The 13,341-nt window shown below is 37.1% G+C and overlaps 1 protein-coding gene across 2 annotated transcripts; it reads right to left on the bottom strand.

The window, feature by feature from the left end:
* Positions 1-5,016: 5,016 nt before the first annotated feature.
* Positions 5,017-12,447, bottom strand: LOC145165926 (protein SHORT ROOT IN SALT MEDIUM 1-like). Of its 2 annotated transcripts, none has more exons than XM_079084850.1 (21): positions 12,295-12,447; positions 11,901-12,025; positions 11,127-11,267; positions 10,758-11,039; positions 10,582-10,679; positions 9,793-10,401; positions 9,638-9,683; positions 9,038-9,130; positions 8,903-8,958; positions 8,704-8,818; positions 8,379-8,590; positions 8,239-8,302; positions 7,983-8,156; positions 6,828-7,913; positions 6,659-6,733; positions 6,468-6,542; positions 6,031-6,378; positions 5,746-5,952; positions 5,618-5,659; positions 5,443-5,505; positions 5,017-5,362 (listed from the first exon to the last, which is right to left on the bottom strand). In XM_079084850.1, the coding sequence occupies exons 2-21, from the start codon at positions 11,991-11,993 to the stop codon at positions 5,273-5,275; spliced, it is 3,969 nt and encodes a 1,322-aa protein (XP_078940976.1). In that variant the 5' UTR covers positions 11,994-12,025; positions 12,295-12,447; the 3' UTR covers positions 5,017-5,272. The 2 variants fall into 2 exon arrangements, with proteins under 2 accessions (XP_078940976.1, XP_078940978.1); XM_079084852.1 differs by having other exon boundaries at positions 11,901-12,033; positions 12,295-12,413.
* Between the last annotated feature and the right edge of the window lie 894 nt (positions 12,448-13,341).

The following is a 13,341-nucleotide window of genomic DNA, read 5'->3' as shown; positions in this document are numbered from 1 at the left end:
GGTATACATCATGGAGGTTGTAGCACGACATGGGGTGCCGGTTTTGGTGGTTTCAGACATGGACGTCCGATTCACTTCCAGATTTTGGAAGAGGTTCTACGACGAGTTGGGTACTCGTCTCCATTTCAGCACGACATTCCATCCGCAGACTAACAGTCAGAGTGAGTGGACTATTCGGACCTTGGAGGATATGCTTTGGGCGGGTGTTTTGGATTTTGGTGGGAGTTGGGATACGTACCTTCCGTTAGCGAAATTTTCGTATAACAACAACTATCATGCCAACATCGATTGACCTCCTTTTGAGATGTTGTATGGGAGGAAATACAGGACCCCAATTTGTTGGGGCGAGGTCATTCAGCGAGTCATGGGGAGTACCGAGGTGGTACTTAAGACTATTGAGTTGATATAGCAGGTTCGGAGTAGGCTTCAGACAGCTCAGATTCGGCAAAAGAGTTATGTCGACAAGCGCTGATCAGCTCTAAAGTTTCAGGTTGGGGACATGGTTCTCCTGAAGGTGTCACCTTGGAAAGATGTCATCCAATTCAGGAAGAGGGGGAAATTGGGCCCCAAGTATATCGATCCTTTCAGGGTTCTAGCCCGGGTTGGCCAGGTTGCCTATCGCTTGGATCTTCCCGAGGAGCTCAGTCAGATCCATAACACTTTCCACTTCTCTCAGTTGCAGAAATGTTTAGTGGATGATTCTACGGTGGTTCCATTAGAGGATATTCAGGTGGACAATCGCCTGAATTACATCGAGAGACCGGTAGTGATTCTTGACCGGAAGACAAAAACCTTGAGGAACAAGGTTGTTGAGTTGGTGAAAGTCCATTGGTAGCATCACAAGGGTTCAGAATGGACGTGGGAGCCGTAGGACGATATGAGGGATCACTACCCACAATTATTTGAGGCGACGGACTTCGAGGACGAAGTCTGATTCAAGTGGAGGAGATTTGTAACACTCAAGTTTTTGGTAAGTTTCCTTTTTAACCCTTTGATGCAAATTCTTTTCAATTTGGTCCCTTGGTTAGTACGCGGGGCAAAGTAGATCAAAAGTAAATTGAGAAAGTAAGATGAGCTTTTGATCTACTCCATAAGTAACTGATGCTAGATCTAAGCTCCATTTAGGCCCTATATTCATAAAAATGCAAACTTTATGGATTTTTTTGGTCCTTGCAAGTATTAAGACCTTTATTAAGCTCTTTTTGAACTTTTAAATCCCATTAAACCATGCATGAGTGTAAAGTTGAAAACTTTATGTGATAAGTCCCCCTTTAGGATCAGATCTGAGAGTTTGGCTTGAGGTCTTAACCGATTAAGTGCTTAATGGAGTAGGTTGGCAAACTGGGGAGTACGTTGGGCGTACCTAGATGGTACACTACGCGTACTAGCCCCGGATGGAGTACACTAAGCGTACGAGCTGAGTACGCCCCGCATACTCAGCAGATGGGCTTTTGGGCTTGGCGTCCTCGATATTGAGCCATAGTTGGGGTTTGTAAGTTTGGGCCTGGTTGGGCTAGTGGACTTCTGTTTTGGACTTGGGGCTAGCATGTTGGGCTTCCGTGGATTTAGTCCCATGATAGGTTTTGGGCCCAATTTAGAAGATTGGTCCATAAATTGGGCTTTGGGTTGCCATTTAGGATTTGGGCCTTTTGAGTAGTTGAGTTGGGTCGTGGCTTTGGGCCAAGTTAGATAACGGGGTAAAATTGTCTTTTACCCTGGTTATGGGCCAAGTAGCTTAGACTCTTAGTTATGGGTCGGAATCCAATTGTTACTTGGATGTTATTGTTATTGATAGCACGGGGATTTTTCGGACCAACAGTCAGAGGTTCATTCGAGTGATTCAGCAGCTAGAGGTGAGTTTCCTCACTGTGTTTAGCGGGTCGAATGCACCAATTCCGACCCATGATTTTTTATGCTAGGATGCTAGATGTCTGTGTGACTCTTGCATGTGTTATGCGCTTGTATGCTTGTTGGGCGGGACCCGATGACTGTTATGTATGCTATTTATCTTTGTGATTATTGCATGTGTATGTGTTTATCTATTATATGATTATATGTATACCAGGCGGGGCCCGATGACTGACAGATCTGTATATCGAGCGGGGCTAGATGACGGGCGAGGCCCATTATGTGTTTATTATGTATGGTATGTGGTATTTTTAGGAACTCATTAAGTTTTGTGCTTACGGTTTTCAGTTTATGTTTCATGTACTTCTGGTTCAAAGGGGAAGATCCCGAGATGATTGCAGTGCACACACCACATCGTTCTGCATTTTATTATTACTTTGATGTTTTATGATATACTATGCTCCACCATGATTTTATGATGATGTTTTGGGATAATAGTTTTATTAATTTAAAAACAAATTTTTTTGGTCTTAATTTTTAGACGTTACATATCTAGATAATAATATTGTATGGTCATGTAATTCACACATAGTGATGCACAACCCCAAGAAGATTATTTCCAACAACATTCATTCGCACACACAAATGCCATATGCAACTTACATAAACATTTATAGTAAGAGCAAAAACTTTTACCACATTTAGTAGCATGAATAATTTTAAAAATATTTTTGACATGTGTCCTATATTGGAAAAAATATATATATCACCAAGTAATCACCTTAGTAGTCAGGTCAACTAACTAAAATGTTCCCTTTGCTCTTTGTCTTCAACCTCCTTTATTCTTTCTTCGGTTCCTATAGAATTTTCCAATTGGAATGGTTAACTAATCATCAATATATGTTCCACACATATAATTAGTTTCCATTGGTTCACACAACCAATTCAATTCTCTAAATTGCATTCCACAACATGTTCTATGTTGTCTAATAAGCTTCTATAGCATTACAACCCACCCATTCATTAAATAATAACTAACAATGTTTTTTTGCTAGATATATGATTCTTTCTTTAATAAATTGGTGTACTTAGATACTCATCAAAAGAACAAGCAATTGGCATCGATACATGTTTCCATAATATATTTCATTATTATCCAACCTTAAGTTATACATGCAAATAGTTCTCCAAAGTAGGGTTTATAAACATATCCAATAATTTGCAAATTAAGTTATTAAAATGAAGGTAATTAGTTGTTACCTGTAATTCTTGACCTGAATCAGAAAACCCCTTTAATTTGCCACTGAACCCTCCTTGATTTTCATTCACACTCTTTTTACGTCAAGAACTGACTCGCAAGATTTTCCAAGGTTATGGTGTTAGAAATGACAAAAAAAAAAGGCTTAAAATGGTTAAAACGTGATGGTCAACGCTTAGATTCACATGTGCACCCTCCTAAACCCAAAAACTCACCTAAAAGCCAACTCAGGTGCTAGTTACACATTGAGTAGGGATGTAACCGGTTCCATACCGAACCGGACTGGAACTAGAATAATCGAAGACCGATTAAATAGTGAACGGAAAACCGAGAACCGCACCGAATACCACTAACTAGTTCTGATTTGGTTCTACTAGAAAGTGTGTTATCTAAGAAGGTGTCCGGTACGGAACCTGCCCGAACTGTATGGTTCTGGTTTGGTTTTTCAAGTAAAAAGCTCATCCCTAACAACGAGAGTGGGCTCCGCCTGCCTTAATGTGCCTCCATGTGCTTCATATAGTTAACTTCTTTTTTCATGTATTCCGTGTATGAATTTATTTCAATTTTGGACAAACATAACTCTTTTATACGAGCTCTGTTTGAGCTTATTCTTTTTCCTATAAGTTCCTTGTTGTCTTGGCTACAACATAGAATCAAGATACCATCAATTTCATATAGTGAAATTTGATTTTTAAAGTCATTTCCAAGGGTCGTTACTCATTTCCTTCACTTGTTGGGCTCATTGTAGACATATGAAACCTTCATTGCATACATATGCCTACCCTCATTACATACCTACGCCTTTTTACATACTATGTCTACCTTCATTGTAGACATCCCATATTGCAGGCATATGCCTACCCTTTTTGCAAACATACCCGTTATTGGAAACACATGTCTACCCAAATTACAGACACCCATTAATGCAGACATATGCCTACCATCTATGCAAACATACCCCTTATCGTATACATATGCCTACCCTCAATGCATACATACTTCTTATTGCAAACATATGCATATTCTCATTTGGTGGCGGACACAAAAACTTACCGTAGTAGTTGCACAATTTTTTTCCGACCAAATATAATAACATAAAAATGACAATGTACTAATCTGTAACCAATAACCAAGTTTCACAATTGTTGCATTGTTGTGGAATTTTATTTTATAATGAAAAGTTTATTGTACTATGTCTGATATTCATGTTTGTTATAGTGATTATAGTATCGATTTCTTTTTAAAATCAATCATTTTAAAAATAGTTTACACATTCGTATCTTGGAAAAAAAGTTGACAAAGGGATTCGAACATGGTTATCCAGCCGAAATACATAATATTTATGTCCAATAAGTTGCACAATAATGATAATAATAATAATAATAATAATAATAATAATAATAATAATAATAATAATAATAACGTTTCAGAGGCGAAATGGCCTGGGACACCTAACAGGTCCGCCACTGCTCTCATTGCAGATATACACCTTATTGCAGGTATACTTTCACCCCCATTGCAAACATACCCTTTACTGAAGACATACTCCGATAAGATTCTAATTCATTTTTCTACACCTTATCAGCTTTGAAATAGTAACTTTTTTGCTCTCCTGATAGACCTGATTCTTTTTGCATTGTATTCTTTAGTATCCTAACCACATACCGTAATAATTAAATCACACAGCCCTAAATATGGATACCTGTTTGTCATTTTACAAAATTCCATACTTGTACAAATTTTTACATATATGATGAGTTGGCTTTATAAACTAAAAAACTGATTTTTCAACTACCACGTGAAACAAAACACCTCACAGACAATTCTACTAAAATATCATTGAGGTAACACTAAAGAATTACCATGGAGGTTACGTATAAAAGAAGAATGTGTTTTGCTACTATTCACCATTAAATAAGGGCACCTCTGGATTACTTTTATTACTAATTACATAGGGGAAACACTGAATTGTCAATAAAACTATAGTTTTCCTTTCACAAATAACATAAACAGCAACCATAAATGATTACAGGCAGCGACTTCGGGGAATGAAAATGAAAATACTTAGAGCTCAAAAGATCCACAAATACAAACTCTAATTAAAAAAATATCATTTAAGGAGTGCAGTATTTTACTAAAATCCCAGCAGCTTCTTGCACTTCAATTTCAGAGATCAGTCATTTTCACCAGCTTATTGTAAAGAATACGGTCATCCCTCCCAGTGTTGCTCTCCAGCAGTGCACTTTGTACGAGTTCCTGAATTTTGGAAACATAATAATATTATCAGATATTTATTTTTCACAACTACTATTAAATCATGGATTATTATTTACTACCTTGATGTCCCTGTGAGACATGAATTTTCCCATTGCATGTAGCATCAACCTTAAATCTTCAACCTGCAGAATGTGACCATTATTAATAACTCAACTTTAATAATGCTGTTTCTTTTTTTACTTAATCTGGACAGAAATAAGACAATGGGTTAAAAAAAAATAAGCATGATTTTACCCTAATGTAGCCCACACGATTGCGGTCAAAAAACCTGAAAGCCTGACATGAACAGGAGATATTTTAAAAAATTTAACAAAAGACTTTATAAAAATTCACAGGAATAACACATTTTAAAGATGAAATACCTGCAAAAGTTCCTTGTTAATGGTAACTGGAGCTTCTTTCTTCTTCTTTGTGTCCACCTTTTTCTCCTCAGCCTGCAACTTTGTGTCTGGATTCACAGTTACTTTAACAGCAGCAGCAGCAGAATTCTCTTCTTCAACTTTCACTTTTTCTTCTCCATTTTCAGACTTCACATCCATGTCAACTTTTTTTTCATCCTCTCCTTTCTCCTATAAAAAGTACCATAAAATATGAGACTTCACCAATTAAATAAAACACATCAAATTCAGAAAATAAAATTCACTTGCCTCATTTTTGGGACTTGCATCTGCCATTTCTTCATCATCTTCTTCAGGATCTTCTTCAGGGTCTTCTTCTGGATCATCTTCTGGATCTTCTTCTTTTTCTGATTCATCTTCTGGTTTTGTGTTCTCCACATCATCAACCACCATTTTTTCATCTTTAACCACAGTTTTTTCATCACCTACTTCTTGCAATGTTTCAGTTTTATCTGATTTGCTTTCAGCCTTAACATCTTCGGTTTTCAAGCGCTTAGGAGATGATTTCTTAGTTTTATCTTTTTCCTTTTTGTCTGAAGCTTCTTCCCTCTGTCTCTTCTTTTGGTTCCTTTTAGCCACAAACTTGATTCGCAATTTCTAAGATTAAAAAAAAAAAAAGGATTAGAGAAACAGTAAAAGAATAAACTAAGTGTAATTAAAATGAAATCTTATGAACAAATACTAACCTGGAGAAATGTTAATATCCGAGTACCCATTTGATATTGAAGCATTTCATAAAATGTTTCAGCAAATAAAGATAGCTGACAACATGAATCAAGGTCAGGAATATAACAAATTACACATAATATGATAATAATAATAATAATAATAACAGAGTAATTAAGAAATAACAATATAACATTAACATGTTACATACCTCGACTGTAGATTCTTCAATATCTTTATCAGTGTAATCCAAGAGTGAATCCAGTGAAAGTGACATTGAACGCAACTGTTGAAAAGAATTTAACAATTAAATAAACAGTTTGTGATATGAAAGATAATTTATATAAGAATTAATATGAGTAGGAATTAAAAACACATACTTTTGAATTCTTGTTCCCTTTTGTTTGAAGAATGAACCCTGGATGACGTGGAGGCTCTTCAGTTTTTTTCTTATCTTTTACCTCTTTACTCTTTGATTCAGTTTTACCATCTTTATCTTTTTTCTTATCTTTCACCTCCTTCTTGTCAGACTTATCATCATTTTCAGTCTTCACTTTAATTACAGAACTGCCCTCCGTTTTACCTTTCTTCTCTTCCTTTACTTGTTTGTTTCCAGTTTCATTTGAAACACCTGAATCCTTTTGCTGCTCAGTGACAGGTGGCACCACCTCAGCAACCGGTTCACTGTTCTCTGACTTTATTTCATTTCCCTGATTGCCCTCAGCAATAATTGCCCCTGCTTCGTTTTCTTTAACTACTTTATCCTTAACAGCTATCTTTCTCTTAGTAACCCTTTTAATAATCTTCTTTTTAACAATAGTTTTAACACTTGCACCAGCCACGTCAGCAGTTTTTGGCTTTTCCTCAAAACCTTCTGGTTCCCTAACTGGGGTCACCTCAGATTGTGTACTTTCATCTTCTTTTTTAACGGATTTCACCACTGGGGTCTTTTTGGTAATTTTCTTTTTAGTCTTAACAGTAGAAGGATTAGGAGTAACAGATGGCTCAGCCTCTTCAACAATAACATCTGTGTTTGTGGTAGTAGTTTCTTCACTATTCTTTGTATCCATTGTATCAGTTTGTTTGAGGGCGTTTCCGTCCTTTTCAGCTACAACCTTCTTTTTAATTACTTTTCTTATCTTCTTCTTCCCACTACCAGGTGTCTGAACACCAGTAGCCTTTTCTGTCTGAATCTTTGTTGCAGAAGTATTGTCTTCATCAACTGTCTCAACAACATCTTTCTTTTCTGTTTTTTCTGTCTTTTCTGTTACTGCATCTGTTTTCTCCCCTTCTTTTTCGACTTCTTTTGCTTTAACTTTTGTGACAGTTTTTCCTGTTCCATTAGTTTTTGAAGCTGATCCAGATGTTCCAGCCTCTTTCTTTTTTCCAACCTTTTCATCTTTTTTCAAATCTTTTGATGTCCCAGAATCCTTATCTTTCTGGCCTTCCTTCTTTTCACGTGATTTCTACAAAAATAAACAGAAGATGATTTTAATCTTATGCTTGTAGTAGGGGTAAAGTAGGAAACAATATACCTCTCTTTTAAGAGCATGAAGGCGCTCTCTCTCAGCAACTGCCTTTTTGTGGGCAAGCCACTGATCTTTCCATGCATCTATTGAAGGTAAGCAATTTGATAAATCTGGAACATAGAGTACAGTGACTTCCTTATGGCTAAAAAGTCCATCACTTCCAATTCTGTCATAGTGAATCTGCAAATGGCAATGAATTACTTTTAAAAAAATTCATTATAAAAGTAAGTTTATACACACAACTAATAAGCAAAAGAATTACCTCAAGAAATGGGTTCCAATTTTGGCACTTCTTCAAGTCAAGTCCTGTGAGCTCCTTGGCATACCTAGAAATTGTAATTTAAATAATATAAGAAAGAGAAGATATTTATAAGGATAAAATTAATCATACAAAAAATGAACCTTGAAACAGTTTGAACTAGGGTAGATTTGTCTACAGAAGGATCGTTGCCATCAATAGTGTCCCATGAACCTCCAATTGCCATGAATGAACTCCCATCTTTGAGAAAAGCAAACCTCAGCATATTGCAGAGATGGGGAACGCGATCCTCATAGTTTCTTTCGGATGATAGCTCCTCCAAAGCATTATTGCTAAGCCCACTCATTAATATCATCTGATATTAGGATATACAAAGGACAAGTATGTAAATAATCAGTTATACACTTGTTAGTTAGACTGTTGTTGGTGAGTTAGTTAAGTGGTTGGAAAGTTAGTTAATATCTTTACCTTGGCATTCCACCGAGTAGTTCCACTTTCCAATTTTCCAATACCATCAGCCACTGTTTTGGTGGCTGTTTGATTCTCAGTTGTCGTGTCCTCTTGAACAATATCATGCTCAAAACTGTTCAACAGCACCAAAGTTGTTGATATTATTGAGGTGACAAACAAAAAAAATAGAAACAAAACAAAATAAGAGGAAACATACCTGATAGGGGTATTGAAAGGAATACGAAGCTCCTCCCTTGACCAATTAACAACCACCTGAAACAGTTTTCACTCAAATGAATGATGACAATAATGAAGAATGAAGGAGATATTGATTTGTATAAAGACAATGTACCTTGGTACATTCTGGGGAAATAAAAAGCCTAGGATACCGTTTATCCATAGACAAATAATCCCTCTCAGTGTCTACCAAATTGGATGAATAAACCTGCAAATATACCAATTCAAATCATTGAAAATGACTGACAAGAAACAAGCATTCAAGTGTAATGAGCAATTAGAAGCATCGAGAAACTAGCCACGAACAAAATGTCTTGGAATCTTTAAAGCTTAAGTCTTTATTGTACGAAGAGAATGAACTCAAAGATGAAATACAAAATAATTCTACAGCCATCTTCATCAACTGGAACAACAACCACCTTATATCGCCCAAAAACACCATCAATGGAAATCAATAGATGTTGCACAGAAAGGGTAAATGAAGGGCCAATCAGATAATCCCAGAATTTACACCATAGCTTAGAGCAAAAAGACAATGGAAGCAAGGACAAATAGCAAACAAACAGAGGGATGACAATGAAGGGAAAGTCAACAGAGAGAATTGGAGGTCAGGATGAGGATACTCAATATATAGAAGCTTTCAGAAGGCAGGTCCTCTGAAAGGAGAAATGAAGAGGTGTATATTGAACGACAAAGGTCATATGTGTCTTTTTACCTTGCAGACATATTCTCTTCGTTTTTCTTTGACAGGTGAATGACGCCTTCAGTTCAGCATGACATATGACAGAACATCAAGTTAGTTATGAAGGCTCCAAGATACACACATACACTAACACAGAGCTATACACAAAAGTAAGCAACAAATTCCACCTATGCGAAGAAGCTGGTGATTCCCGCCTTAAAGTCCTCCCAGCCTTGACCGATGTTGACCCACCTCGGTCCCTAGAGATTCTTGGTGGGGTCCGCTCCCTTCTTACTTCAAGACCACGTTTCCTTTCCTTCTCCCGTCTTTCCAACATTATTTCCCTTTCCCTCCTTCTCTCTCTTTCCCTTTCCCTTTCCCTTTCCCGTTCCCGTTCTCTTTCCCGCTCTCTTTCCCTTTCCCGTTCCCGTTCCCGTTGGCGTTCCCGTTCCCGCTCCCGTTCGCGTAAAATCTCCCTGCGGCGGTCTTCCTCTCGTCGTTCGATTTCCCGGTCCAGCCTGGCATAACCATCGCGTGCCAGCATGTCACTTGGATAGTCTGAGTCATGAAGTGACTTTCCAGAAGCGTACGCCCTGCCAGGTGGCAGGCTAACACCATATCCAGGATTTGCATAGACGAGATCTTCCACATCTCTCCGTGGGGCAGCTCCTAGAATCGAGGGTGTGCCACTGATCATTGACATGGCATGAAGATCAGCATCCATTCTTCCTCCATATGGCAGAAGTTCTTGGCCTCCATGACGAACAGTAGCTGCTCTTGCTAGATAATCAGCTTGTCTGCCATAAATGTTTTGCTACTTATGAAGATTATGGATAGTTAATTAATATATATGTAGATTATCTATTGTATTTGTATCCTTGTGGATGGGAAGATGTAAAGAATGGTCAAAACATATTGAAGGATAACATAAGGAATGGAATAAAAAGTCAAAGTCAAAGACATGTAAAGTAGTATACCTAGAACTCCCATCTACAGAAGCTGACTGGAGTGACTGAGCATGGAGCAGTTCTTGGCGTAGTGCTGATGCTGCATCTAAACGATCATAAATGTCCGGCTGTACACAAATGTTACACATCAGCAAAACTGATTGGAGAAATTTGATGTAAAAAGATTAAATTCATGCACCCAAAACCTGATGTTGATGACCAAAAGCAATGGAATCAGCAAACCGAACAGATGACTCGTTTTGCAAATCTCTCCCAGAATATGCACTTGCTCTTTCAGTATATGGGAGTCTATCTCTATCCCCTGATGGATAATCAGTTAGCATCTTTTCCCCTTTCTGCCCATACTTTTGGGTAGCTGCAGGGTAGTCCCCAGATGTGAATTTTGGTGAGTCTTGCATGGTTGAACCATAGCCACTTCGACCTTCCAAAATAGAAGGTCCAGCTCCTTTGCTACTTGTAGGTGGAACCTGGAAAGATGACATGATAATTAACAAATTCTTTAACTTTCATATTTAATCACAAGATGCTCATAACAGATTATACAGTTTACTAACCTGCAGAGCACTGTTGAGTGCAGTTGAACCATACACAGAAGTATATTGACCACCATAATGAGTTCCAGCAGATGGATGACCACCTAACAAGGTTGAATGACGTGAAGCAATGGGCATTTGAGAGGCAGCATCAGCTCCCAGCTTCATAAGATAAACAATGAGCCAGAAAGCACAAAAAGGTTGAAAAATAATTGTAGTAGGTGTTTCACTAAAGATGTTACAACTACAATAGTAATGACTTCTTCCACTGAAAAGATAAACATTACAAAAGACTAATTATAAAACCGTACAAGTTTAGTTGTCAAAAAACAATTTTTTTCTGGCAGACATTGTTTTTAGAGTTTTGTACTTCCTAAAGAAACTTTGTATGCTGAAATGAAATGAAATTTGAACTTAAAAGCCGTCACATTCTACCTCATAAGCCTTTAGGTGAATATTTTCAGCAAAAAGGAGCACAATGTGGTATCCTAATACGCAATGAAATCAACCACATAACAGAAATACTAGATATATAAATGTAAGAAGTTTGCCATGACAGCCATTTTCCTAAACAGAAAAAAACCTAGTTTTTCTCCAATCACTCTCTCTATATAGGTTTCCAAATCCAAACTAATCACATGTATTTTAATTCAAATGTTACTTTCAACTTGACCACTTAAGGTATCAAGCCGGATTGGAAAGTCATGTTCTATTACTTCTTCTTGATTCATATGGCATATCGTTCAATTGTAACAACTACACTCACACGTAAAGGAGTTAAAACAGCAAGCTTACATTTTGACCGTAGGCAGATTGACCAGAGTAGGACTGTGGCTTTGGCTGTTGCTGTTGCTGCCCATACGAATTATTCCCCCTGGAAGAATACATTCTTTTTCACGAGAGCTAGAAATCCAGACAACCTACAAAACTTTCAAAGATGTCAATAAAAAGGAACACATAACCCAATTCAATTTGTACAACAGACATTCAATTCACTGCTAAATGATTACTTTGATTGCTACGGTATCGTTCGTAGGGGAAAATAAAGGTATGTCCGGCAAACGTTTAAAATTGGATTGAAACAAAATCAGCATAGAGTTTGACCTCAGTTCGACTGATGAAGCCTAAATTCCATGCTCCCAAGAAGTGCCTACGCTATCATAAAGATGTATGGTGGAATCTGACGTACCTGTAAAACCGATTACGGCGAAGGTTTTCGTCGTTGCCGATCGCCAGCCTAATTCACCAATCGAACAATGAAAGCCAATTTGGGGAAAGGCCTTCAGCCCTAGTTTCGTTTATACCATTACCAGCTCAATTTGAGCGACTTTACACGGCCCTTTCAAACTTGGGCCCTGGTCAAAGGTCATGATTAAATTACGAGATTGCACTGAGATATTCTCGTTTTTGAAGTTTAAGGGGTGTTTGGGAGTGTTTTTTTAATTCTAAAAGTGCATTGGTTTATAGTTTTAAGGTGATTGGATTAGTTTTAAATAAGTCAGTAAGTTAAAAAAAGTGTTTGACTTAAAAATTCATTTCTAAGATATTTTGATTAAAAAGTTAAAAACAGTTGCAAAAAGTCAAGTTTTACATGTTTTTTAAGTCTGTAGGGAGTGGCCGCGGTTTCTAATTTGCTTTTTTAAATTTTTAAGGTTTTTTTCAAGTTAAGCAATGTATGGTATTTTTATTTTTAATTAATAAAATATTATATTTAAAAAAAATAATAAACCCAAGTAATGCAATGTAATGTTTTTGTATTTTGAAGTATTGAAAAATTATATTTTTTTATTAAAAATGAAGTTTTATTTAATTAAATTATTAAAAAAAATGTGGCACCACTCCTTGGGTGTGGCAAAAAACCACACTTGTGTGGTAAAAAGTGATGTGGCGCACATGTGGCAGTGAAGGGAGTGCGGTTTCGGTGGCACCACTCCCTCCAGCCTAAAAAGTGTTTTTTGAAGCTAATGAAAAAGTTATTCCGAAAAGTGTTTTTGAGTTTGTCAAACACTTTTTTTTACTTATTAGTTTTTCAAAGAGTCAATAAGTCAATAAGTTGTTTTGAAAAGCAATCTCAAACACCCCCTAATTAGAGTAAATTCCACCATTGGTCCCTACGCTAGCTACACTCTTTCGCCTTGTTCTCGAGTTTTTTTTACGAATGAAAGGAAGGTATCGGAAAGGGAATAAGAGGAAGGGGAAGATAAAGAATGGTTAGTTTTTCTTTCTCATTCATTTC

The sequence above is a fragment of the Lactuca virosa genome, chromosome 3 (assembly GCF_052849685.1).
Source record: "Lactuca virosa cultivar CGN04683 chromosome 3, Lactuca_virosa_CGN04683_v6, whole genome shotgun sequence".
NCBI classification, from domain to species: Eukaryota; Viridiplantae; Streptophyta; class Magnoliopsida; order Asterales; family Asteraceae; genus Lactuca; species Lactuca virosa.
The sequence above is the reverse complement of the archived record's forward strand: the minus strand, read 5'-3'. Positions and strand labels throughout refer to the sequence as shown.